This window comes from Euprymna scolopes, chromosome 1 (assembly GCF_053919585.1).
Source record: "Euprymna scolopes isolate OS-2025 chromosome 1, ASM5391958v1, whole genome shotgun sequence".
Classification (NCBI taxonomy): domain Eukaryota; kingdom Metazoa; phylum Mollusca; class Cephalopoda; order Sepiida; family Sepiolidae; genus Euprymna; species Euprymna scolopes.
In genome coordinates this window covers 184,376,850-184,402,194 of record NC_136482.1, presented here as the reverse complement: position 1 = coordinate 184,402,194, position 25,345 = coordinate 184,376,850, and the positions used below count along the sequence as shown (strand labels likewise).

At 31.6% G+C, this 25,345-nt stretch overlaps 1 protein-coding gene across 4 annotated transcripts in view; it reads left to right on the top strand.

The window, feature by feature from the left end:
- The window catches only part of LOC145278208 (small G protein signaling modulator 1-like), a 359,099-nt gene that overhangs the window by 170,724 nt on the left and 163,030 nt on the right, over nucleotides 1-25,345 (top strand). For 2 of the 4 annotated variants that reach the window (XM_080130500.1, XM_080130496.1), the window contains exon 5: nucleotides 12,472-12,669. The exons of the other annotated variants lie outside the window; for them this stretch is intronic. In XM_080130500.1, coding sequence (XP_079986626.1) covers nucleotides 12,472-12,669 — 198 coding nt within the window. The remainder of the gene's footprint in view (nucleotides 1-12,471; nucleotides 12,670-25,345) is intronic. 4 annotated transcript variants of the gene reach the window in all.

Sequence of the window (25,345 nt, the reverse complement as noted above, 5' to 3'; positions counted from 1 at the left end):
AGAAAAAAATCTATTTACATTAAGAGAATTAAAACTTCATAAAAATTTTTCTAACACTACTGTACGACCTGATGCGGTTGATTATGAGTTTTTAAGGCAACTAACAAAGGAAGCTCTAAAATTACTTCAAAAATATAATTAAATATGAACTGAGAAAAAGCTCCCAGACATATTAAAAGAAACCACAATAATCCACAAATTAGAAACTAATTTCTTTGAACAGTTCTTTATATAAAACTATGAGATGTTAGATGATAAAAGCAATTCTGTGTATAAAATACTGAAGTGTGTTTAATGAAGTTACCACATATTTAAGAAAGAAAATGACATATGTTAAACATAGCTACATGTATAAAATAATTTTAAATTATTCAGTTGCAGAGAAAGTTTCAAAAGCAAACAGATAAAATGTCTAGTCTATTCAAATTTCAGTAAAAAGAAAAGGCCTTCACCTTTTCTATCTGTGGAAATACAATTGGCTGTTGAAATTTAATTTTGAAAATATCTTAAGTGTGCCAAATCGGAAAAAGCAAATCCTGAATGTGTTTACCCATTTTTGTTGAAATTTGGATGTATGTAATACAAATAATTTAAAAAAAAAAAAAAAAAAGAAGCATTTATATGTAATATTTGATATATTTTGAAATATCTATGGCTTTTTCCATTATTTTGTCATCAGTAATATCTTTGAGTTCAAACATTTTATCTACCTATCTGAACTTATTTAGGGGTTATTGCAGAAAGAGTATGTGATCAGTGTGTATAAATAAGATGATTATTTTCATCTCTTTTCCATATGAAAAAATATATATTTAACTTTTATGTATTAGAAATAAATAAAAAAAGTAATAAATGAAAAAATGTACAAATATTTTCTGTTAGTAGTTACATTTGATACTGATAACAAAGATGGCGTCTATCTAGAAAATAATCATAGTCAGATAAAGTATTTTATGAAATGAACTAAACTGAATCTTATTTTATTAACAGAGCTATCTGATGTAGCCCATAGCCATAAAAACAAAAGGAATGGCAATACAACATTTACACACACCTGCTCTGTCTAGGATATTGAGCACTTTGGATTAACTTATACTACTTATGACATACAAGGTGTCTTCAAACAATTTTCTAGATTTATTTTCGTATGGGCACTTTTATTGATAGTACACACATAAAACTCTAGTTCCCTTCAAAGTAATCTTCTCCGGCTGCAATGTACTTGTACCATTCCAACAACTTCTGGAAGGCCCCATGGAAGTCCTCTTGTGTGAGTGTGTTAATAATCTTTGTCACAGTCTCTTTCATCTCTTCAATTTTCTCATAACGACAGTATCTAAAAGTCACGAGGAGCAAGGTGTAGACTATAGGGAAGGGGAGGAATTATCTTGCCCATTTTGGTCGAATAGTTTGTGACAAAGGTGAAGTTGTGGGCTGGTGCATTTGTGCAAATCTTCGGCATCTTCAGTTCCTTACGAGTAATTGTGTGTACAGTTCCCACACTGGCATCAAACTATGCACTTATGGTCTCTATAGACATACGATGGTCGTTGTCCATGAAATTCTTTATTTTGCCAATCAACTCTGGTATTCTGACTTCCTTACTCCTCCCACACCTCTCATCATCCCTCACAGACTCCCTGCCTTCATTGAATCTCTGATGCCACTCAAAAACTGATGCTCAATTTATGCAAGATGGTCTAAAAGCAGTCTGAAGCATTCCATACATTTATGTGGCAATTTTTTTCAAGTTTAAAACATAATTTTATTGCATATCCACACGTCCAGATTGCATTTTTAAAATTCACCAGCTGTTACAATTAGGCTTTAGTAGGGTGTATTCGAATTCCTGCTGTAGTTCTTCATTTGAACATGAAATCATAAAAATTGGTTAGCCATCTCATAAAGCAAAAACATACTGAATTTTCAAGAGTCTACAATAATTTTAAAAGACTACAAAAAAAGTCTGGAAGCTTATTAAGCCACCTAGTATCATCCCAGGCAATGCCGAGTACCTTTTCTTGTATATAACATAACATAGTAAAGTTCTTTCTCCCAGACAACCTGGTCCTGGATATGACCTTAAACTATATCCGATGGTGAGGCCCCACCTTGCGGGCTTTGGGGAGTGTGGAGCCACCCTTTAATTGCCATTGCTCCCAGGTCCACTCTGACCCGGAGTGGTAGTACCTGTTAGGGTCCCAACTATGGATTAAATAGAATCTGACGTAAAAAAAAATATACTCCATTAAAAATCGTTCCTCAAAATAACTAGATTCAGCATTAAATAACCTGAAAAAGATTGATATGCCGTAAAACAACCAACCAACCAACCCAGACAACCTGGCAGTTAATGATCAACATGTGTGGGTTCAATTGAAACTAATATTCTGGAAATATATAATGCAGAAAAATAGATTTAGGTGTTGTATTTAACACATCATTTTAATGACCATATATACTCTTCAATAGCAAAATCCACTATGCATGACTGTTGTTTAAAATAATTTCTAGAAACTTGTATTTCATTATAGCAGCTTATAAGGCATTAATAAGACCTAGCTTGAATACTGTTGTCAATTACCAAAAGCTCATCGTGGAAGACTTGCACAGAAAGTTGACTAGGATTATCATAGATATGCTCATTTGGGCTATAAAGAGAACTTGAACAAACGTCATCCTCTCATTTCGATTGACTAGCCTTAATTTCAACATTTGTTACTTCCGGTTTGTTTGTTTTGTTTTTTTTTTGCTTAATACACACCTCCAAACACCCGGACAACGATGGGCACCCAGGCTAGTTTGTGCTATAAAGGGAAATTGGACAAAATTGTGTATCACAACATTTTTAGTATGCAGAATGTGAGTGATCTCATCAAATCCTTTAACATTTTAAACAAACATAGCAACTGTGAAAAATATTGTTTTTCGTTTTAATATTCCAAAGAGAAATTAACTATTTGACCGTCCACTCTCATTAATCATGATTTATTTATTGAAAGAGAATAATTAATTGGGTTGTTGATATTTGTTGGATACGGCCATTTTGTAATAGAATCGCTGCATCTGTATTCATCTGACTGGGCTTGTTTTTAATGAAAACAGAAAATCGTTACTAATTTTTCAGTTAAAAAAAAACATCTCCTTTACAATTGATATCAGCTGTGTTCAACAGAATAGAGTCCAGAAAACGTTAGACCTGCAAGAATATAAGACAGGTTGGTTCACCCACCAGGCATGTATTATAGAAAACTGAGTCTCTGAGATCCAGCTCGTGCCATTTGCAAGAGATGAGAAGAGATATATGATGCCTGGTCACAGACATCATCATATATATATATATATATATATATATATATATATATATATATAAATATATTTTGAATATAGATATTAAATGTTAGCAGTCTAATTTAATTACTAAAAGCTTTATTTAATTCGTTTAGGCAATTAGCAACAAAACTGTTTGAAAAAACTCAAAATGGCTGTGGGTGGAAATGAGAAAAGGCGCACATGTGCAAATTTTTCTAATCGCCTGCTTTTAATGTCTGTTTTACCTCACCAAACCATGTACTAATCGTTATATGAGTGATTACATATAAGTGTAAAAGAACATAAATTATGTAACTACTACAACCGGAAATAAAATGTAGCTAATATAATGTTTTAAAGAAATTAAGTGGTCAAAATAATATAATGGAACTTTTTTTTGTGTGTGTGTTTTTGTCAAAATTACATTTTTTTTCTTTTTTGTAGTGTGTTGCCCATGAAAACATAAATAGACACAAAGAAAAACTGCTCTAAAACTAATATATAGATTTTATAAAATTTCTAGAACTTTAAATTCATAGTCCCTTTGTTTTATAAGTAGAAAATTTTCTAGTTTTTTTTTGTTTTTTTTGTAGTATCAATGAGTTTTCATACTTATTATTTTCATGTAAATCGGTGGCTTAAATTAGTTTTTTTTTTTTTTTTTAATATTTATGTGGAAATGAACGCTACAAAGCATTTAAGATCACTTTCATCAATTATAAAATTATTAACAATTTAAGTGTTTTTCTTTCTGCTCTTTTTCTAGTTTGCCTTTTGAATATTCCTTTCTAGATCCGGTTATTGCAGCATTAATTGGCAGAATTCAATTCCAATTTCTAAACTGTTTGGCTTCTGATTTTATAGGTGACATAGTGAAGAACGTTAATAGATTCTAGGCCTTGCTTAGCTAAACAGAACCATATGATGGGATAGAAACGAAGTTTAAAAATGAGATAGTATTGTAGTAATCATTAGTATTAGGAAGGAAGGCCTTCATTTGAAAAGAGAAGATAAAATGTTTTAGATATTATGAAACAAGATTCTAACTGCAATTCTGAATTTTGGAGATGAGGCGAATGCTTGTTATGTTGATTAATCTGACTACTATTCTCATCTTGGGTGTTATTAGCACAACGTTTTGGTCGCTGTAACCTAAAGAAGGTCGCAGGTTGCAGCAACCGAAACGTTTTGCTAATAACACTCAAGATGAGAATAATAGTCCAATTAATCAACGTAACACCAGATTCTAACTGTTGAATAATTTCTGTAAATAATTTTAAAAAAGATGCTTATCTTTTATGATAGACATTTATCCTAGACACATTCTATCCACCGAGATAAGTTATGCAACTTACATCCTCTATATATAAATGACCATCCTTACTTTTGAATATAGATATTAAATGCTAGCAATCTAATTTAATTACTAAAAGCTTTATTTAATTCGTTTAGGCAATTAGCAGCAATAACATAAAATAAGAATTGATGTAATTTATTTACAATTAGTAGGATCTGTGCATAGGTGTTACCCGTTAAAATCAAAGGACCCAGGAAATTTGTCTTCTTACTCCAAGACTCCACACAAATATTTTAACTTTACTGAGCTGTAAATATTAATCATAGCATACTGTAAGTATTAAATTTATAAGTAACATGTTAGTATTATTTTATAACTACAAAGGAGCATACTTGCAGCAATGTATTTATGTAGAGATAAGAATTTTTTTTTTTTTTTTTTGGTTCAGTAAGTAATTTTGCTATACACAGACACTGGAAGAAAGGTAACATTTGATATGAATGGGAAAATACATGCTCTTAAGTAAAATAATCACTAATTGAAAAATAGAACACAAAAAAAGTGAAAACAGTATGTGTGAAGTTGGCATTATGAAATTGTTAAAATGTTATCCAAGAGAACATTAAAAGACAATTTTGCTTGAAAGTACCCTGCACATGTGTGCCTAATGCAACAATCAAAATGAATTTTTTTTCCTTTTTTTAATTCATTATTTACTGAAATTTCCTGTATTATTTATGTAAACAATTTATTTCATTTTATTATCCTTTTTTTTTTTTTTTTACAGAAAAAAGTAACAATATTATCTAAATGTTTTCTTTTTGTAAACTGTTGCAATGAAAGAAGATATTACAAAATACGTACTGAAAATTATATAAAAACTATTGCACATATACTCACAAATATGCTAGTAAGGATGTAAGATCTCTACTTTTTAGCAAAATTCAGCTGTTTTGTAATTTAGATAAAACAAATTTCCACTTTTTATTTTAACTCTGGAAAGGCAGGATCTCCACTTAAATGTTCTTTTTTATAAGAAAAATCTTATTTTTGCCGTGATTCTATTTTCTTTTCTCTTTCTTACTTTATCTTTCTCATTTTATCTTTTTCCGTGTTTTTCTCTGTTCTTCTTGCCATCTTTTTTATGCTGTCTTACTTTTCTGTCCCTTCTCTCTCTTTCTCTTGCTCAAAATTGATTTTGCTAAACTTCAAACATTAAAGGCTAGGGGGAGGCAAAAATTTTTATTTCATGAAAGAATTCCTCCTTGTCTACCCTCTCCCTCCCATACACATTCGACTTTTTCTTGCTTTTTTCTTGGACCAATAATAATGGTTTAAACTTTTATTACATATAAAAAAAACTTTATACATTTTTCTTCCACAAAAAGATGATTTTTAATGGAATTTAATGACAAAAATGTAATATATTCATTGATACTTTTAGTATGAAAAAATAGATGACAAGCAATATGGATTTTGTCTTTCAAAATCAACAGCTGACATGCTGACTGTAATATCACATAGGATCACAAGATTTTTAGAAATAGAATATCTAGAAATATCCTCTCACTACCAAATCTTTTCTCTTTGATAGAGTTATAAAAGTAGTGATTGATAGGCAGAAGTCTGTAAGATAAGACAAACGTGTCTTCCAGCTCGTTGCTAAAATCTACTTAAGCTAATCGCCTTTGTCCTCTATAAATAGATATCGAGGAGATCACTTCTTGATTACCTCTTGTATTGGAGGAGATAACTCCACTGGTACTTCCTGTTATCAGGAGCAAATGACTCTTACCTATAGTGTGAAGCTCATAGTATCAATGCTGGCATATCTTGTGGATCCATTCTGGGCTCAACACTCTTCCTAATCTGCATCAATGATCTAATCACCTTCTAAGATCATTCATTAACATTTATGCAGATGACGCAACCATCTATGGCAACACTTTGAAAAGCATTAATGAAGATCTCTCTGTTTTTCTCTTTTCTGACCTGGAACATGACATCTGATGAAAAAAAAAAAGTGTCTGGTTACTTTTAATACATTTAAGACTGAGCTACTCTCCTCTTATCACCAATGCTCAGATCCTGACTTTGCTCCAATTAAAATGAATCTCACCTTGAGGAAGCCCTTTGCTTTGATAAGCTTCTGGAACTGACTTTCACTCCAAACCTGAAATGGAAGTGTTCTATCAAATCCTTGCCATGACCACTGAAAAAATGGTTGAATCATCCTAGCATTACATTGACGCAATCTGATGCAATGCTTCTACCTGCATAAAAGTCAAATATATCCTAAGATGGAGTACTGTTGTCACATCTGGATGGGTGCCGCTTTTTCATGCCTTGAAGAGTACAAAACCAACATCCAAACTGTAGTGGGCGATGCTAATCTTTCTCTACTCTATCATTATCTTCATGGCAGGCTTGATTATGCTTCAATCTATGGTAAAATATTTGAAATAAAAACTCGTCAAGCTACAACCACTGTCAATAACTATCCTTTCTCCCTCTGTGTATCTAGAACTAAGTGGAACTTCCATGAGCAAAGTTTCTTTCCTAGAATTGTTTCTCTATAGAACACAGTACCATAGAGCTGCATCTCAGTTGACTATAACATTGCCGTTTTCATGTTCGATGTAAACAAATTTTTGTTGAGCTAACTTTTTAAATAGTGGATTTCTGACCAATTACAACCATCATTACTAACTAATGATTACTACAATACTATCTCATTGATTACTGTACACGCAATAACCCTTATCCCTGAGTGGCCTCTGGGCCTTGATAAGTGGTGACCTCCATGTAAAAAAAAAACAAAAAAAAACTTCATCGGTGCTTCATGGTCTACCTGTTAAATTTAATAACCTTTATTATTGATGGGCCTGTGGGCCTTGATAAGCGGAGACTTGTTTGTAAAAGAGTATTTTAGGTTAATATCTTTCTCTAAATATCACCTATCCGCAATAAGAAATGAGATTCTACCCTTTTAAGTGGTTATGAGTGTATACTCTAAAAAAAAAAAACCAAAAGACATTGCTTAGAATTTAGAGAAGGGATCAGTTTTGCATATGAATTTAATATAAGTTGATTACTCATTTTGGGACCATTTTAGCATTTTAGAGTAGCTAACCAATTTTTTTTGTTTTGTGGTTTTTTTTAGTTATGGGAGATGTACTATGTGTTTTCATATTAGTCTACCTTTTTAAAGATTATGTGTGGTTTTATTTTTTTATTTTTTTTGATGGAGTTTGCCACTCCAACAGAGTTAGTAATAGGGTTAAGGGGTTGTTGGGACTCGAACTTAGGATTAGTGATAAGATTAAGAAAAGTGTTATTTTTTTGTTTGTTTGTTTTTTAAGGAACTTATCACTTGGATCTTGGGTTAGTGATAGGGTACTTTTAAAAACATTTTACTAACTTTTCAGCCTAACCCCCCCCCCAAAAAAAACACACACACACACACACACTAACTCTATCTCCTATAGGAAAAAACTGTTATTTATTTATTGTAATTAGCAGCCCTAATAATCAGAATGGACCGGAAATGAGGGATCATTGTATGTTAAATTTCAGTTTCCGAAATCCATCTCAATTTCAGGTTTCCTTGCCAAACTTCACTTGCATCCCTGTCCATTGTTGGCTAAGAGTGTAAACAATTTGTAGTAAATTCTTTCAAAATATTTTGCACTCTAATGACAGTGCCTCTTGTAATTCTAATAAAAAAAAAACAATAAAAATTAATTTTCCATTCAGGTGAGTTTAGAAATCTTTTTCTTTCACATGTATTTTTTAACTCCCAATTTTATGCCCAAAAATAAATTGGTTGTATCCATGAAAGTAAACAACATGCAATGTTTGTTTGATAATTCATAGCAAACTTGTTAAATAATCATAAAAGAATAACATTAAAATGGTCCTTTTTCAAGTGCCTGTTAGGTAAAATGGAAATTATCAGATTCAAGATGACTAAAAATCAGTTTTGCAGTTATTTAAAATGGTAGCGAAAGAATGCAAACGATTCGTCAAAAATGATGGCCATTTGGATAATTAGAGGCGAAATAATTGATTATCTTAAAATATTTTACTATACGAATGGAAAATATTCCAAAGGAAATTATATTATTTGACTTGGGTTTTCTACTTATGAACCACAAAGACTTCAAGTTTGTTCCTAGTGATATCAGTGAAAGGAAAAGTGCATGTGATTTAGTGAGCAAAAAGTACTCCTTTCTGTCTTTAATACTACAACAATAATGATGATTTAAATTTATAAAAGTGATTGAATATAACAAAAAAAAGACTTGTTATAAGCATAGATTAACATTTTGCCTAAATCACTAATACTTGTTAGTAAAACTATTCCTGTCAATGAAAGTCTGACTTTACTTTATATACAATGGCCAGTGACACCCTGTCTGAGAGTACATCTTTCAAATTGCTTGGCCTAACGTTCACAGGAAACATGAGCTGGAACAATTATATTGAAAACATTGCCAGGGCCGCTGCAAAAAAGGTAGGCTCTCTCTACCGTGCTAGAAAACTACTGACACCTGAAAGTATCCTGTATCTCTATAAGGCCACTATTCGCCCATGTATGGAGTATTGTTGTCACATCTGGGCTGGTGCGTCTACTACTAGTCTCTCGCTTCTAGACAAGGTTAAAAAAAGAGTCGCCAATCTGATAGGACCTGAACTGGCATCTAAGCTTCAGCCTCTGTCCCATCGACGAAACGTTGCATCCCTCTGCTTGTTCTACAAGTATTTTAATGGTGAATGCTCTGACGAACTGCAGACACTTGTGCCCCCACGACGCAGACACCCTCAACAAACCCGACAGGCAGCTAAATCCCACCCCCACACAGTAAGATCCCTAGATGTAAAAGATCTTTCTACTCCAGTAGTTTCTTCCCCAGAACTGCTAGACTCTGGAATTCCATTCCAGGATCCTGCTTCCCTAACTGTACTGACATGCAGAAGTTCAAGTGCAACGTGAACCGACATCTTGCTGCCCAAATCCCTACATAGTGTCCCAGTAGTTGCTGACCCTGATAGTAGCCCCCTACACCTGAGTGGCAATATGCCTTGTTTGGGGTGAAAATGTAATAAAAAAAAAAATAAAATAAAAAAAATACAAGATAAAATTAAAAGAAGATATGAAATTATATATATGTATAATGCATATATATATATATATATATATAAATATGTATATATAAATAATGTTAATGACTGATTGTAGGTGTTTCATAGTTACATAGTATACATCATTTTACCATGTTTTTTTTTATTATTAAAAAGCTCTACGGTGAATATTTTATGTTGAAAAAGGCAACTTGAATATGAATGCTTTGGTGGTCATAATGAAAAAGGAGGATAACAAGAACTGCAATTTTTCTTTTGCTTTCTTGATCGCATGAAAGTATACACAGGAATATAAGACAACGAGACATGATGGAGTATGCAAGTACGTCCACTGGACCATCTGTAAAAATTACGCATTCAGTGTAGCAGCAAGTCCTGAGAACATCAACCTGAAAACACAGTTGGAAATGACTTATATACCATACATTACGACCATGTAATCTCTACAGCCACCTACCTTGAAAATGCTGCTGTGAAACCCGACATAGTTATGTGGAATAAGTCAGAAAGAGTGGCAACCTTGGTTGAAGTGAGTGTCCCTAATGATGGAGGTCTGAACAGAGCTGAAAGAGAGAAACAGACCAAATATCAAGGTCTCGTGTATGATATGAAAAGAAACTGGAATCTTAGGGAGATACCAATCATGCCAGTTATTATAGGTGCTACAGGGCTTATGAAGAAGAACCTGAAGTCCTACCAAACTAATATTACTGGTGAACCAAGTGTAAGAGAGATCCAGACAATTGCACTTAAGGGAACAGCAAGAATGCTAAAAAGATCTCTCGGTTGGTTTCAATAAAAAGCAGGTTTGGCTGCATTACAATCTTCAAAGAAAAAAAATAAAAGAAAAGAATATTGGTTATAGACTACGTGAGCCACATGCAAAAATATTAACATGAACCAAAATTATTTACAAACCTAGTCCAAGAATTGAATCAATTAATACATTTTAACCCGAATATTAAGACATAAGACTTGAAACGTTAAATTAAGGCTCAATCCCACGGAAGTTGTCGATTTTGTTTCAATGCCTAAATAAGACACATTTTAAATTAGTAATCATTTTCCTCTTTATATGTCACAAATGTACTCTATCCAATAATGATCTTTTCATAAAAATTTTTCTTTTTGATAAAGGAAAAACTAATAACATGTGTGATAAGGTGGAGACAACTAGCATATGAGAGAGAAATGAAAATATTATATGTTAGGCATTATGATATATATTACAATATTATTATATATTATGATATATATATTACAATATTATGATATATATTACAATATTATTATATATATATTACAATATTATATATATATATATATATATATATATATATATATATATATATATATATTACAATATTATGATATGTATTATTTGGATTATTCAAACTACTGTTTTCATCTGCATCGCTATTGTCACAATGTTTCGACCAATGTTACCACCAAATGTCTTCAGATACATTATATCAAACTTTGAAGTCTATATGTCAAATTCTAGAACCCATATGGAATTCTGAAGTAAGCTTTTTATTTAATCCTCCAAAGGTAGACTGTTCTTGTTTTGTCAGCCATGACTAAGTTATTGCTTATATTAAAAAAAATGAACCGAGTTAATATTGCCTATAGTAAGAATTGAACTTTCAACTTCCAAAGCTTAGAACTGGTTGTTAATGAATGTTTGTATCTGTTATACATGCATGGATAAATGTTGTTAGAATTTTAGATTCCTCATGATATCTTTGTACCAAAAATCAAAGATACTAGCACTCAACTGTTTTAACGTCATGCAGGATGTGTTAACTTTAAGCATGTTAACCATATATACTTAGATTGTTATCTGAGAAGTAGTAATTCGAGATGATATGAAACCCTCAACCAAAACCTTGAAGCAAATACTTTAGAGAGATGCACTTTGAAAAAAAAAAAGCTACAAAATTGCCCAATGTTTGTGACAGATGATGACCATGATGATCACCTTGTTTATATTACATATTTTTTTTATGTCTAATGTTGCAATCATGCTTAATGCACTTATCAAACCATTATTGTTAGATTGCAAGTTTTTCAATGTTTTATGCTTTGTGAAATTGTTTTGTGTTTGTTTATTTCACCTAATATTTGCATATTTAAAAAAAATTATTTTATTGTATTGTTTGCCTGTTTGTTTTTGCACATATTTTCTTGTGTTATTTTCCTGTTTGGCATGTCTTGGTGTTTTTTAACTCTTTATTTATTTATTTTTTTTTTTTGCATTCTCCCCTGTGGCATGATCAGCTTTAAATATACATCATATTGGATGGCCTTGTGTCAAACTAAATACATCGAAATTGCAATCTTTTTTCTACATATCAAATATCACCCAAATTTTAATCTGGAAATCCATTAAAAGTTAAACTATTTTGGCTGTCAGTCACTATCCCCCCCACCAACAACCCTGTTCCACTTGTTTTTGTTTTTATGTTGTTGTATTGTTTATACAACAAAATAAGTGCAAAAATAAAAAAAAACAATAAGATAAAATAGGTTTGCTTGTTTTATGTTTGTGTTTATTTTGTTTATTTTTTGCACATATTTTGTATTGTTTTGCTTGAATCAAAATTTTTGTTACTTTTTTCCATTTGTTTCAATTCCCTCCTTTGATTATTACTCAAGCCCTTGTTTCTGATCACCCATTTTTTTTTTTTGTTTTATGCTTTATTGTTGTGCTGCAGTTTTTCAAAGTTGTTTCAACATGGTGTCATCCAACACAAATACAAGAACCTCATCAGGCCACCAACCATCTATGAGGAGCAATCCAACAACGAGGTGGAATATTCCACCTCAAATACAGAATCTGCTCAGTCGTCAAGCCAGGGAACTAGCTACAGCATGTTGGTCCTCCAGCGAGTCTTCGAGACGTTCCCATACCTGTGAGAGCCTCAGTCCAATTAAGCCTTTTTTCCATTAATTAACCTTTCTGCCCTTGCCTAACAGAATAAAAATTCTGTTGTTGCTTAAACTTCAAATTAAGTTAAAAAGCCAACACTTTGCATTGAAACTGATATTTCATTGCTTCTATCTAACCAGCTTCAACTGAGTTAAATTTACTAAAATTGCTTTATGGTGTGGCTTAGACATGTGGCCATTAAATCAATCCTTTAACAGTTTTACAACTATGAATCATTTTTATTACTAGACATTTTTTTTTTTTTTTTTTTTTTTTTTTGCATTTGCTAACATTTGCTTCTGGTTATAATCCCATTAAGATTTAAATTGAAATTAAATGGCTACTTGTTTTTGAATCATCATCGTGTTTGGTTTAACATCTGTTTTACATGTTTTGGCTGGCTTAAATTAACTTCCAAACTAACCTATCTCTGGCAAGATCCTTATTTATACTTCTTTTTGTCAAATCCATATTTATTATTTCCTCCCATGTTGGCCTACCCTTAAAAACTGATCCTCAAGTGTTCTACAATTCTCATCCATTCATTCAATATAGCCTAACCAACAAAGCTTCATGTTCTGCTCTCAAATGTGTATCGCCACGTCTCCACGTCTCCATATTTAATTCATATATCGAATCCAGTGAGTTTTAGACATGCCCTTGCATGAACTTTCTCAGTCTGTTATGTATCATTTTTTTTAATAGCATTTGCATTACTAAACGTGCAGATTGAATTTACGCATCTTAGATGCACCTAAGTATCTCTATAAAAAGCTTTATCTGTCCATTAATCTGTCACGCTGAAGTTAAAAAATTTCTTTGGTTCAACATGCATATGTATATATGTTACATATTCATCTCTGATCAGGCAGATTGAATGGATACATTTCAAGAATATCAATTCTTGTTCAAATGTTTGATAATATTTTTGATTAAATAGACCAAAACAAAAAAACGACATTTCAAGGATTTGGATTCTTCTGAACCCAAATTTACATTTCAATAAGAACTTCTTGTATGAAAATATTTCTGCTACTTTTTATTATTTCTTTGATATTTGTAATAGTCGTTTTGTACTATGCAACAATATATATTTCCTTTTTTGTTGTTAAATGGTAGCTATTGAACTTTAGGGGATATATTGTGATAAAAATGTTAAATTCTAAGTTAAAACTAGTGGGTATGCAAGAAAAATGCTTAATAAAAATGATAATTTTGGTATGTTATAATGAACATTTAATTATCATTTATCTAAATTTCCTATCATTTTTGCATTCCATTCCATTAGTCAGATATCAAAATAGGGGAATCCGTTTTTACTTCTTACATTTACAGATTCTTGATGAAATGAATTCTCTTAAAGTGAAGAAAGTAGCAGAGAAGTATATTCAGAGGAGTATTACAATCAATGACATGTTTCTTGTCTTGGTGTGACACAGTGGATGCTTTTTACATTTTGAGGCAACTTCAACAAAAACAAAAAAGTTATTCTTTGCTTCTGATGACTTGGAAAAGGCATTTGATTGTATTCCTGTAGCTATGCTTTGTTAGACAATTAGAATACTGTGTTAATGAGTGAATTGTATATCTTGCCCAATCTGTGACTGGTATTGCTAAAAGCAAGTTAATGATACCTTTAGTGATCAATGTTTGTGCTCGTGAGAGTATGATATTGATTTTTTTATCCAAATTTTGTCCCTACAATTCGTCATTGTACATAAGGCCTTGTCTTACAAATTCTGTGCATGATGCCCCTGGGAGAACTGTTGTATGGCGGTGGGGGATAATTATTACTAAATCAGAAGAAGGAACTGTGTTCAAAACTAAACCTGCAAATAACCAGCATAGAGTTAAAGGATCTTTGGATCAGTATAAAAAATACAAAAGTTATGATTAATGGCCCTAACCTACATACTGTGAAAAAATTCTTGCAAATTTTATTGTGGTGTGTTTGCAGAGCTTGTGTTTACAGTAACTCTGTATTTTGCACAGGTTGTCATTGGGTTCTTAAGAGATGCAGGAGGTTTTGAGGAAGAGTGACCCCTATTAATATATGGTATAATTCATGTTGACATACTAATTCCCGTTAGATCACTGAAGTTAAGCAACGTTGAGCCTGGTTAGTCCAAAAATGGGTGACCATTTGGGAATTCCAGGTGCTGTATGTACTAAATCCGAAAAGGTCTTATTTTTTTTTTTTTAATTTATTTGTGATAGCATGAATCGTACCTCATGATAGCAACGTAAATGAATGATTTTGCGCTTGTTGTCTTCAGTGTGTAATTATTTAGGAAACTATTTCCAAGATAAGTATTAAATAAAATTTTGAATATATGAAAGCAAGAAGAAAAGTATGTAAATTGTAGTTAAGAAAGTTATGATTGAGTTAAATGTGTTACCTTTCTGAAAATAAATAAATGGGCGATGTAAATCTATGGATGGCAGAAATTGTAATAACATTGTTTTATTATGCTTAAATAAATATTAACAAATGTTTATTAAGGTATGTTTATTATCGTATGGAACATCCATACATCTTACTGCCTAAAGAAACAAATGGGTTACATAAATGTACAGATGGAAGTAATTGTAGTAATATATTGTGTCATGTTTAAATATATATGGAAGGATGTGTATTAATGTATGTTTATTACTGTATGGGATCTCCATAGTTTTCACATAATGCAATGGTATTATTGCTATGGAATATAGTGGTGTTCTGAAATTGTGTCACCTATGTAAAATTCTGCCTGGTGCTGACTAGTTGCATGAGAGGAGATAAATTATGTGGAGGGAAAGCTGTTGTTACTCTCTTTTTGATAGACGAATTTGGGAGAGGCTGAAATATCAGAATGAGTGTAATAATTTTATTAAGTAAAAATGCAGAATATTTTTTTCCATAAACATGTTGTTCAAAGTGGTGATTGCGTTGAATGAAAAAGATGTGCGTCAAAAGTTTTCAGTTATCTGCCTATAAGTGTAGAATTTAGAAGTGGGGGAGGGGACGAGGTAATTTTTTTTTTTTCTTTTTTACATGGAGGTCACCACTCATCAAGGTCTGGAAGCCACTCGGGAATAAGAGTTATTGTGTGTACAGTAATCAATGGGATAGTATCATAGTAATCGTTAGTATTGGAGATTTGATAAAGTGTCTTACTTAAGGGGGCGGTTCATCAGGAATTTGTTTATATTGGACTTTAAGACATCCAAGTTGTAGTCAGGTGGGAAACAGGCAAACGGAAGCGAGTTCTATGTGCACTTCTAAGAAAGAAGATTTGTTCATGGAATCTACGTTTTGATTTAGGCACAGATAAAAAGTGGGGAAAATTACTAACAATGGTTTCAGCTAGACGGGTTTTCATTGTGAAAGATTGGCAAGGGGGAACCAGAGATTGGAGCTCGGACGAGCACTGGCCATGGAAATAATGATAAAACAAAGACAGGCTCGCAATGTCTCTTCTGTGGGAGAGACGTTGCAGGGAATTTTATTATATGCAGCAATAGTAACTGCCATTGCATAGAAATTAATGAAAATGTCTATCTGCACCAAGTACTAAGCCCCATTTTGTATTATTATCAAAACGTATCCCCTACTCATCGAAATCATCTGAACTTTCCTCCTTGTAAAATGAGGTGACGCTGAATTTATGGTTTTGATATAATTTCTTCTGAATTTTCTAGTGATTAGATGACACTAACTTATATATGGCGCTGAATTTGGCAATAAATATAGATGAAATTGTTAATGTCTAAGTAAACGAATAACCAATGAAAACAGTCAGCTATTAATTAATATTCTTAATACGATTTTTTAAAAATTTCTTTTAAGTACTTCTAGATATTTTGTATTCTTGAAAAATGTAAAAAAAAAAATAGTATTATGGAAAAAAATGGAGCACATGAATGAGAAGCTGAACATTTTCCAATCCAGCTGTTGGGCTTCCTAATACTGAAATTCATTTTAGTTATGACCAATTAGTTTTGTTTTGATCCATTATGCCTTCGTTTCTGTTTTTTTTTTACATTGGAATTTCTTCAGACAGCTGTTTATATTAATGTTTCTGAAACAACAGGTGTGTTTTTTTTCATAAATAGTTTTTCTCATTTGACAAACTAAAAGTGGAAATCATTTTCAATCGACTGGTAGGTTTTACTTTTTTTATTATTCTAAAAGGTGTTTTCTGTTTTTAAGAAATGATTCAAAATAATTTAGTAAAATTTTTAACTTGATTTTTTTTTTTTTTAACGTTTTACTTGGAATAATATTTTCATTAAAAAATATATATTTTTTTTTTTTTTTTGTAAATGTAAAAATCTGAAAACAGACGATATTGGTTAAAAGACATGAAAGTATTAAAAAAAATCAAATATGACAAAAATTATCACATCAAGAATTTAAAGATAATTTAATCATTTCTGATTTTCTGTATTCATAAAATATGATTAAAGATTTTGTCTGGTGAATGTGATTAAAATGTCTTAATATTTTTATCCAATTTTGTAATCAACACCAAAATATGACATTGGATAATTTTTGCATGTTTATCAATATCGTTATATTTCTTATGTCATCTGCATTTTTGGGTTTTTTTAATTTTCAAGTTTTAGTTCTACAAAAAGAAAAATCTTATAAGGACATGTTTTTCACTTAAGTTTATAATTCTCTGCTGGAATTAATATTATTTGAGTATAATTTTACCTCGTTTTAAATGTAATTTAAAGCCACTTCACATGATAAAATACGAGATGAGAAAAATTATTTTGTTTTTTACTCATGAATAAAAGATGGCATTTATGGGAATCAAAAAGCCTTTACTCTTACGACACTTCACAAATATTATTTCTGACATTTTCCTACTGGAGGATTTTAAAATATACAATCTTGCCTAATACTTGATATTTTATCCAATCCAATCCAGCATGGAACTCACTACATGAGTTTGTAGTGTAATTCAAATCTTGTCCATAGCTGAATGCTTCATGCTTCACTAGAGCTATCAAGGGTATTTTTTATCGTGACGCCATCACTAGATGGGGTGCCTATCACGGCTGAAGAGAATCCCATCTACTCTCAAGAGAAGGATTGACCACACCAGTTTCTCAACCTGTTATTTTATCCTAGTGATATTTTTTAGCGAAAACAATAAATATAATGTTTAAGTAAACCTACAAATGTGATTGTTATAAAGTAAATTAACTTCTCTATTTGTTAATATGCTAATATGATGTTCATTTACAACCAAAATAGTCTACTTAAGTCTGTCCTCTATAAAACATTTGATAAAGAGAATCTAATTTTGTCACTATCACGTTATAACTTTCTACAAATAGCATATATTTCAAACTGGTTTCATTGAGAGCTATATAAAGATTCAATATTATCCAACGAATAAATCAATTTTTTATTGATTTTCTGTCAATACTTATTTATCACTAGAAGATTGGAATTCAGCATTTCTCCAGGAACATTTATATGTTTATATTTCCTACTTGTAATTTTAAATCTGCCTGTTAATGATCAGTAACAAATAGAGATGGGAATTGGAATATAGTGTTGAGACAATTAATCAGAATTAATAATTGGAAAAATCATAACATTTTGGTGTATCAAAATTTGTAAAAATTGTGCCTATTTTCTCATACCAAAACCACTTTTTTTTTTTTTTTTTTTTTTTTTTTAACTGAATTTCTCTTTGCTGGTACTAATGATAAATATTTATTAATTTTAAACTACTAACAAAACTAAAGTCCAGGGATCAGCCTTTACAAGTGTATTTTTACATTTGTGAAAATATATGCACGTATTGCGTGGATTTTTATAGTAATCCGGAAATTAAGAAATTAGAAACTCTTACATAGCTAAATATTTAGAAATTTTAAAAGAATGATAATTGTATTGGAACCTGGAATTTAAAACAAAATAGTGTTTCATCCTTTCGGGAATCATCAATGTAGGGTGTCACAATTAACAGGGTGTCATGATAGATTCGAACTCGGCAACAGAAGCCATCTCTCTCTCTTTCTCATTATATATATAAAGATCTCAATTACAAAACTAGGTTGAAATTCTTAGGTTAAACTACTTTACTAGGCATAATAATATATAGGATTTAATTGAGACCTTCAAATAATTGTGATTTCCAAATATGGAACAGTGTCTTTTAGTATTTAATATTATTGGCAAGAATGATTTTTATGTATTCAAACATTTATTTTGTTGAAAGTTTAAAAGTAAAAAGCAAAAAGTTGCTGTTATTTATCATGCTTCTTTGGACAGTTGTTCAAGCAATGTTGAATAATGTGAACTTTATATATACAGATCATCATGGGAAAAGAACGTTACAAATTTTCTTTCTATTGAGCTGGTGTTCACCATGAATAAACAGATTAAGATATTAAGAATATGAAACATAAACTTTTACAAAAATGAATGAATTTAGCAATAAATCAGAAGAGTTGTTATGCCTTAAACCGAAGAAGGTCTACACCAGAAAAAATTTGATGTGCCGTATAGTAAAACTACCAAACAATGAAACATGGCCAGTCTATAAATTGGGGGGAAAAATTAGTTGGGGTTTATTTTTACATAATAATTTTCAAAGAAAGCAACATATTTATATATTAATTTGGAAAAACTGCCGAGTCATTTATCAAAATCTTCCGGAAATGGCAGTCTATAAATTTGGAAAAAAAACTAAGTTGGGATTTTATTTGCCACCGAAATTGGATCTATGTGTGGATTGTGATACAAACCAAAATGGCTGAGTAAAAATAACTCAAACATTTGAGAATGAAAGTCCTGTATGAACTGAAATGCGACTGATTATGGAAGTGATACATTATCTTGTAGTCAAGATGACTACATTGAAATATCCCATCCATTGTAAATTCACAGACACCATTCTCTCTTTCTACAAAAACAAAAGAAAGCAGGAAAGAAAAAAAGAATGCGTTCACACAAAATATAAACATACAAGGCAGTAAAACTTCTTGTTATTTATTATGCCTCTTTGGGTATCTGCCCAAAGAAGCATAATAAATAAAAATAACTTGACGTTTTACATTTTTTGTCCAAACAGGTATAATACATCACAAAAACCTTTAAACTTTTGTTTCAACATTAAGATCTAAAACAGTTGAGACATAGCAATTTGATTAATATATGGCTCAAAATTCATATCTTTTTTATTTCCTTTATTAAGCCATGCTCATAAAACCGTTAGCAATAGATATCAGCTACTAAGTTAATTAGAGGATACATAAAACTTAGGAATATCACAATAGTTAGCCAACTGAAAATGTGACAGTGATACATGTTCATTCACACAATTCTGGGGCAGCACGTTCAGGACTGCAGAACACAATGCAAAAGGAGGTCGCTGGTACATCTCTGAGCAAACACAGTGATTATACAGAGGGTCTAATATGAATGTATATCATCACAGATTTGGTCTGTTTAGCTATTTAAGCATTGTGGTGAGGCAAGAACCATGAAATAATCTGTAGGCAACAGACTTAACTGTTACATTCCGGTAAGTAGACAGTAGATCTAATCCAAGCAGATCATATATTCCAGAAGGAACAGGATCATGGCAAGGAATATGTAGTATATATTTGATGGCACAGTGCTATAGAGGCTCAAGAGATTTTCTGCACGCCTTTCCAACTCTGGCGAACACTAGGGACCCATATTCCGAGTGTTAACAAATCATTGTCTTGTAAAAAGGATATATATTATTTTTTCATGAAATTTTCATTAATGCAGAAGAGATATTAAATTCAAAAAGAAATACGAGAAGTCACTTTATACATGATTAACAAATAATTAGAAATGTTTATTTTGACTTCTAAAGCGCATATGCATCTTTAAACATGATTGTTTTCTTTATTACAAATTTACTGAGTGATTCTTCAAGTATTACTTTTTAGGACGTAAGAAACTGATTCCAAGAATTTAACTTGTATCGTCTTTTGTATAAAAAATGATCCTTCAAAAATCAAATGTCTTCAAAAATTCTTTTGTTCTTTCTCAAGTTATATTTAGATTGAGAATAAATTATAATGGGAGAAAAATAAAAATCTTAAGGTTCACTCGATATGTGATGTAGTGTTGAGACAATTACTCGGAATTGGGAATCAAAAAAAATCAGAATTTTTAAGGGTATCAGGACCAGTATCGATATCGGAAAAATTTGTGTCTATTTTCTGATGCCCAAAACGATTCTTTTAATTGCATTTTTTTTTTTTAATTTTATTTTGTTTAAAACAAAAATCTTCCACTTCTGGTAATAATAATGATTTTAAATTACCAGTAAACTAAAATCTATAGATCATCTTCCACAAGTGTATTTTTATGCTTGAGAAAATATCTGCGCATTTAATGTGTTTTTACGGTAATCGAAAATAAATAACAACTCTGTTGTTAAACAATTAGAGATTTATAAAGAATCAGAATTGGTAATTGTATCAGAATCTGGAAAAATATTGGAATCGTCCCATCACTAACGTGATGTCAAAATCCCAGACCAGCCTACATGGCATTTCCTTACCCAAAATTAAAGATGCAAGCACTTCACTTATTTTATTATTTAGATAAGTTACACTACTTTGAACATGTAAACCATACTGGTAGGTGGATCCATCAAATTGCCCTGCTAGATGAGGAAGAGAACATCAATGTTAAATTTGAGAAGTAGTAATCAAGGATGAGTTGGAACCATATCCCAAAACTTACCATTGTAATAAACATTCTTGAGATGGGATTTGAAAGAGGCTACCAAAACGTCTAATGCTTGCAACAATTAAAGATGTAAAACATGATGATGATGATGATGATTATTGTCAATTTAGTTTAATTGATGCTACCATATTTGGTTGGTCCCACTCTTTCTTCTCTGCACTCTCTCTTTCATACAGACTTGATGTTGGTAGTCCCAGTCTTTTCTAGCTTCCTTTGTCTCAGCTCGTTTGACTCCTTGATCTAGTGGTCTTTATCAATTTTATATTTTGATACCCCACTATAATATAATAATTCCAGTAACTTCTTTCCAAGAACTGCAAGCTTGTAGAACTGTTCCTGCTGACTCTTTTGCTCCTACCTATAGCCTTGTTTTTTTTCATGACTAAATCCACTAGGTATCTTCTGTGATAATCATCTTTTATTCTTTTTAGCTAAAACGACTTCCATTATATATCTCGTATATAAAAGGCTATATGCCTGTCTGTCTGTCTCCATATTTTCAAAATCTCCTCTGAAACTGAAAGTCACAGAGTGGCGCAAGAGGCCTCAAATGATTGGATTTTTACAGACTGTTCTTTTATTGGTTTAGATAGTTTAAATAGTTTTTAAGGGGTCAAAAATAGGTCAAAATTGAAAAAAAAATCCTAATTCATTTTGTACATACATCTTAGTTTATTTTAAATTTGTAATCCGTTCATATGCGTGTCACGTTGGTACAGTAGTAATGTCATCAGCTTTGAATGCTACAATTTTTTACTTTTGAAATTACGACTCTATAATAATATATACGAAATCTGAACAAATTAAAATATCATATTCAAGTATATTTTACGACCGGGCAAAGCTGGGCGCCCCCTCTCCCGCTAGTATATATATTTAAATATTATTTATTAATTAATAATTACTACGTGCATAAAAGTCATCTATATACATGCAGGTTTCGGAGTTTACTCCGCATCAGTATAGCTAGACTTTATTGACAATGATCGAACCTACAACGGCTCAATAAGTAGTCTAGTGTTTTACCACGCAACCACCGGGGGCCCTTGCCAATTTTTATGCACAATTTTTTTATCACTATAAATGGAAGATTGTTGAATTTTTATTTATTTTTTTATTAGTGATTAAAGAAAGAAATTTATCACTAATAAAAAAATAAATAAAAATTCAACAATCTTACATTTATATCGATAAGCGATAAAAATCGTGCATAAAAATTGGCAAGGGCCTGGTGGTTGCGTGGTAAAACACTAGACTACTTATCGAGCCGTTGTAGGTTCGATCCTTGTCAATAAAAGTCTAGCTATAGTGATGAGGAGTAAACTCCGAAACCTGCATGTATATAGATGACTTACTTTTATGCACGTAGTAATTATTAATTAATAAATAATATTTAAATAAAATATTAAAAAAAATAATACGTCCTAAAATGTGGGTGAAAAAAATGTAAACAATATAAACGCTCAGGGAGCAAAAAAAGAAAGAAATTAATCGCTAATAAAAAATAAATAAAAATTCAACAATCCTATATATATATATAAATAAAATATAAAGAAAATATAAAAAGAAAAGGAAGAGGTTTAGAGGATAGTCTACAAAGAATATATATATATATATTCTCTGTAGACTCTATCCTCTAAACCTCTTCCTTTTCTTTTTATATTTAGCTGTCTATGTTTTGTGATTTCAAAATTCACTATTTGCTCTATCTATTTCTATTCTCCACATTATCCACCCTTTGTGATTCAGCTACGAAAAAATTTGTTATTGTTCCAGATTTTCAATTTACATACATATCTTAAAATTTTTTTCATTTTGTTAATTACTATTATCTTGTTTTTTTTGACATTGAGTGACATCCATGTCTTTTCCAAATTTTGTATTGAAACATGATATTGTTTGAGTCCACTTATTTATTATATTCACAGTTATGTCCCTTTGTTTGAGTTGACTTTGAATTAAAGTGACCCCTGTATCTAATATGCTGTGCTATGGTGTTTAAATCATATGAAAGATTATGATCAGAAAAAGAAAAGCTTTTTTTTTTCTTTTTTTTTTTCATTTACTCTAAGAAACTTTTCACTTACCAAAGATAGCCATAAGTTTTTATCTTATTAGATCTCATTATTACTCATGGACGAAATACAACATTTTTTTTTGTAATTCAATCTTTTGTTGTCTTCTAATATATAAAATGCAAAATTTGTGTGTGTGTGTGTGTGTTTATGTCTCGCAAAAACTTCCGACAGATGCATCGGAACATGACAAAATCTTTATCGTTTTAAAGCTCGGCCTCTCGGATGACAAATATCGAAAAATTGGCCAAAAACATTAATTCCTTTACCTTCAACTGGCAGTTTTCTATAAGGAGGGGTCGGTTTTTTCATCAATATTTTCGCAAGTCATCGTCTCCGTTGGATTGACTACGCTTAATTTCAACGCTTGTAACTTCCGGTTTCGTGATGGATGTATCAGCTAAGATGTTGGGGTTTTTTTTCACCTTCTTTTCCTCCTTCGTGTTACAGGTTCGAGCCTGCCTGTCTACTACCACTTTTTTTTTTAACACCTCTCTCCACCCGGGCTGCCTACTGTTGTTTTGATACCCCCACCTCTCCACATCCCTGCTACTACCACTTTTTTTTTTTTTTTTTTTTTTAGCACCTTACTCTACCCTTCGGGTTCCTTACTGCACTACCTCTTCACACCCGGGCAACGCCATGTACCCCCACTAGTTAACTTATAAAAGGGAGAAAAAAAAGAAAATCTTATTCTTCCTCTTTTTTTCATATTATATTTATATATAGCTGATAAGTGACCAAGTTTTGTAGCAGCTTTCACTGATTGATCACTGTGTGTTGATTTTTGTCAGCATTAAGAAAACTGAGACCTGGCCCACCTTCTGCAAGATAATGTCATGTTAGTAAAACCTTTGGACTCGGCCATTTTGACATATCACTTTGCTGAGAAAAAAAAATTTAAGATGTGAAATTCTTTTTATTTCACAGAACCTGTTTGGATGAATTTGACATTGATGATGGATGTAGATTAATGATTCGAATCGCGTTGCTGTTTCTGCCTTCAGCAAGTTAGATTGCTACATATATAAGGACTAGAACAGTGGGGGAAGAGTTCTTAACCCTGACGTAAGCAGTGGCATACTGGTTTAACCTGAGAATAGGTCTTAATTTATAATCACGCAGAATGTTTTACACTGTTCTAGAAAAAGGACATGCTGACCATTTCCTATCTCAGTTTAACACTGATTGCCTCATCAATCTTCTTCGGACACCTATTATTCCATACCGCAATGGACTATGGTCACTCCTTCACACCCACATTCAACACATGAAGTTGAGAGAGGAGTGTGCTCTAATTTGTTCTGCTAAAACATTTTGAGAAAATTTATTCACTCGATTAAGAATATAATACTGTTGCCACATATTGAATGAAAATGAAACTGCGGCACTAACTCTAAAGTGGGTTTAACTGGGTTCCTCCAAAGGAGGAATTTTCATGGGAATATGAAATTCATAAGCCATTCTCAATCGCATGTATATCCCCATTAGGGGAGATGATGACGTTAGGTTTTTGCAACTCTTGCAGAGAGTTGCATCCGATATTTCCCTACATAAAGTATCTAATATTCCCAAATCTGGTCACCCATCTGGTATTTCCAAACTGGTCACCCATCTAGTACTGACTAGGCTCAATATTGCTTAACTTTAGGGATCTAACAAGAACTGGTATGTCAACATGATTGTCATATCTTGGTTAGTACACCAAGACTCTCTTTCTCTCTCCTTACTCACTACACTTGTATCCCACTAAATGAAAATACCACCAACCCACCTGCTAAATTGCACCTCTAGACTATAGAGGTCCATAGATATCAGAAGATTTTCTATTCTGGTAACTTATT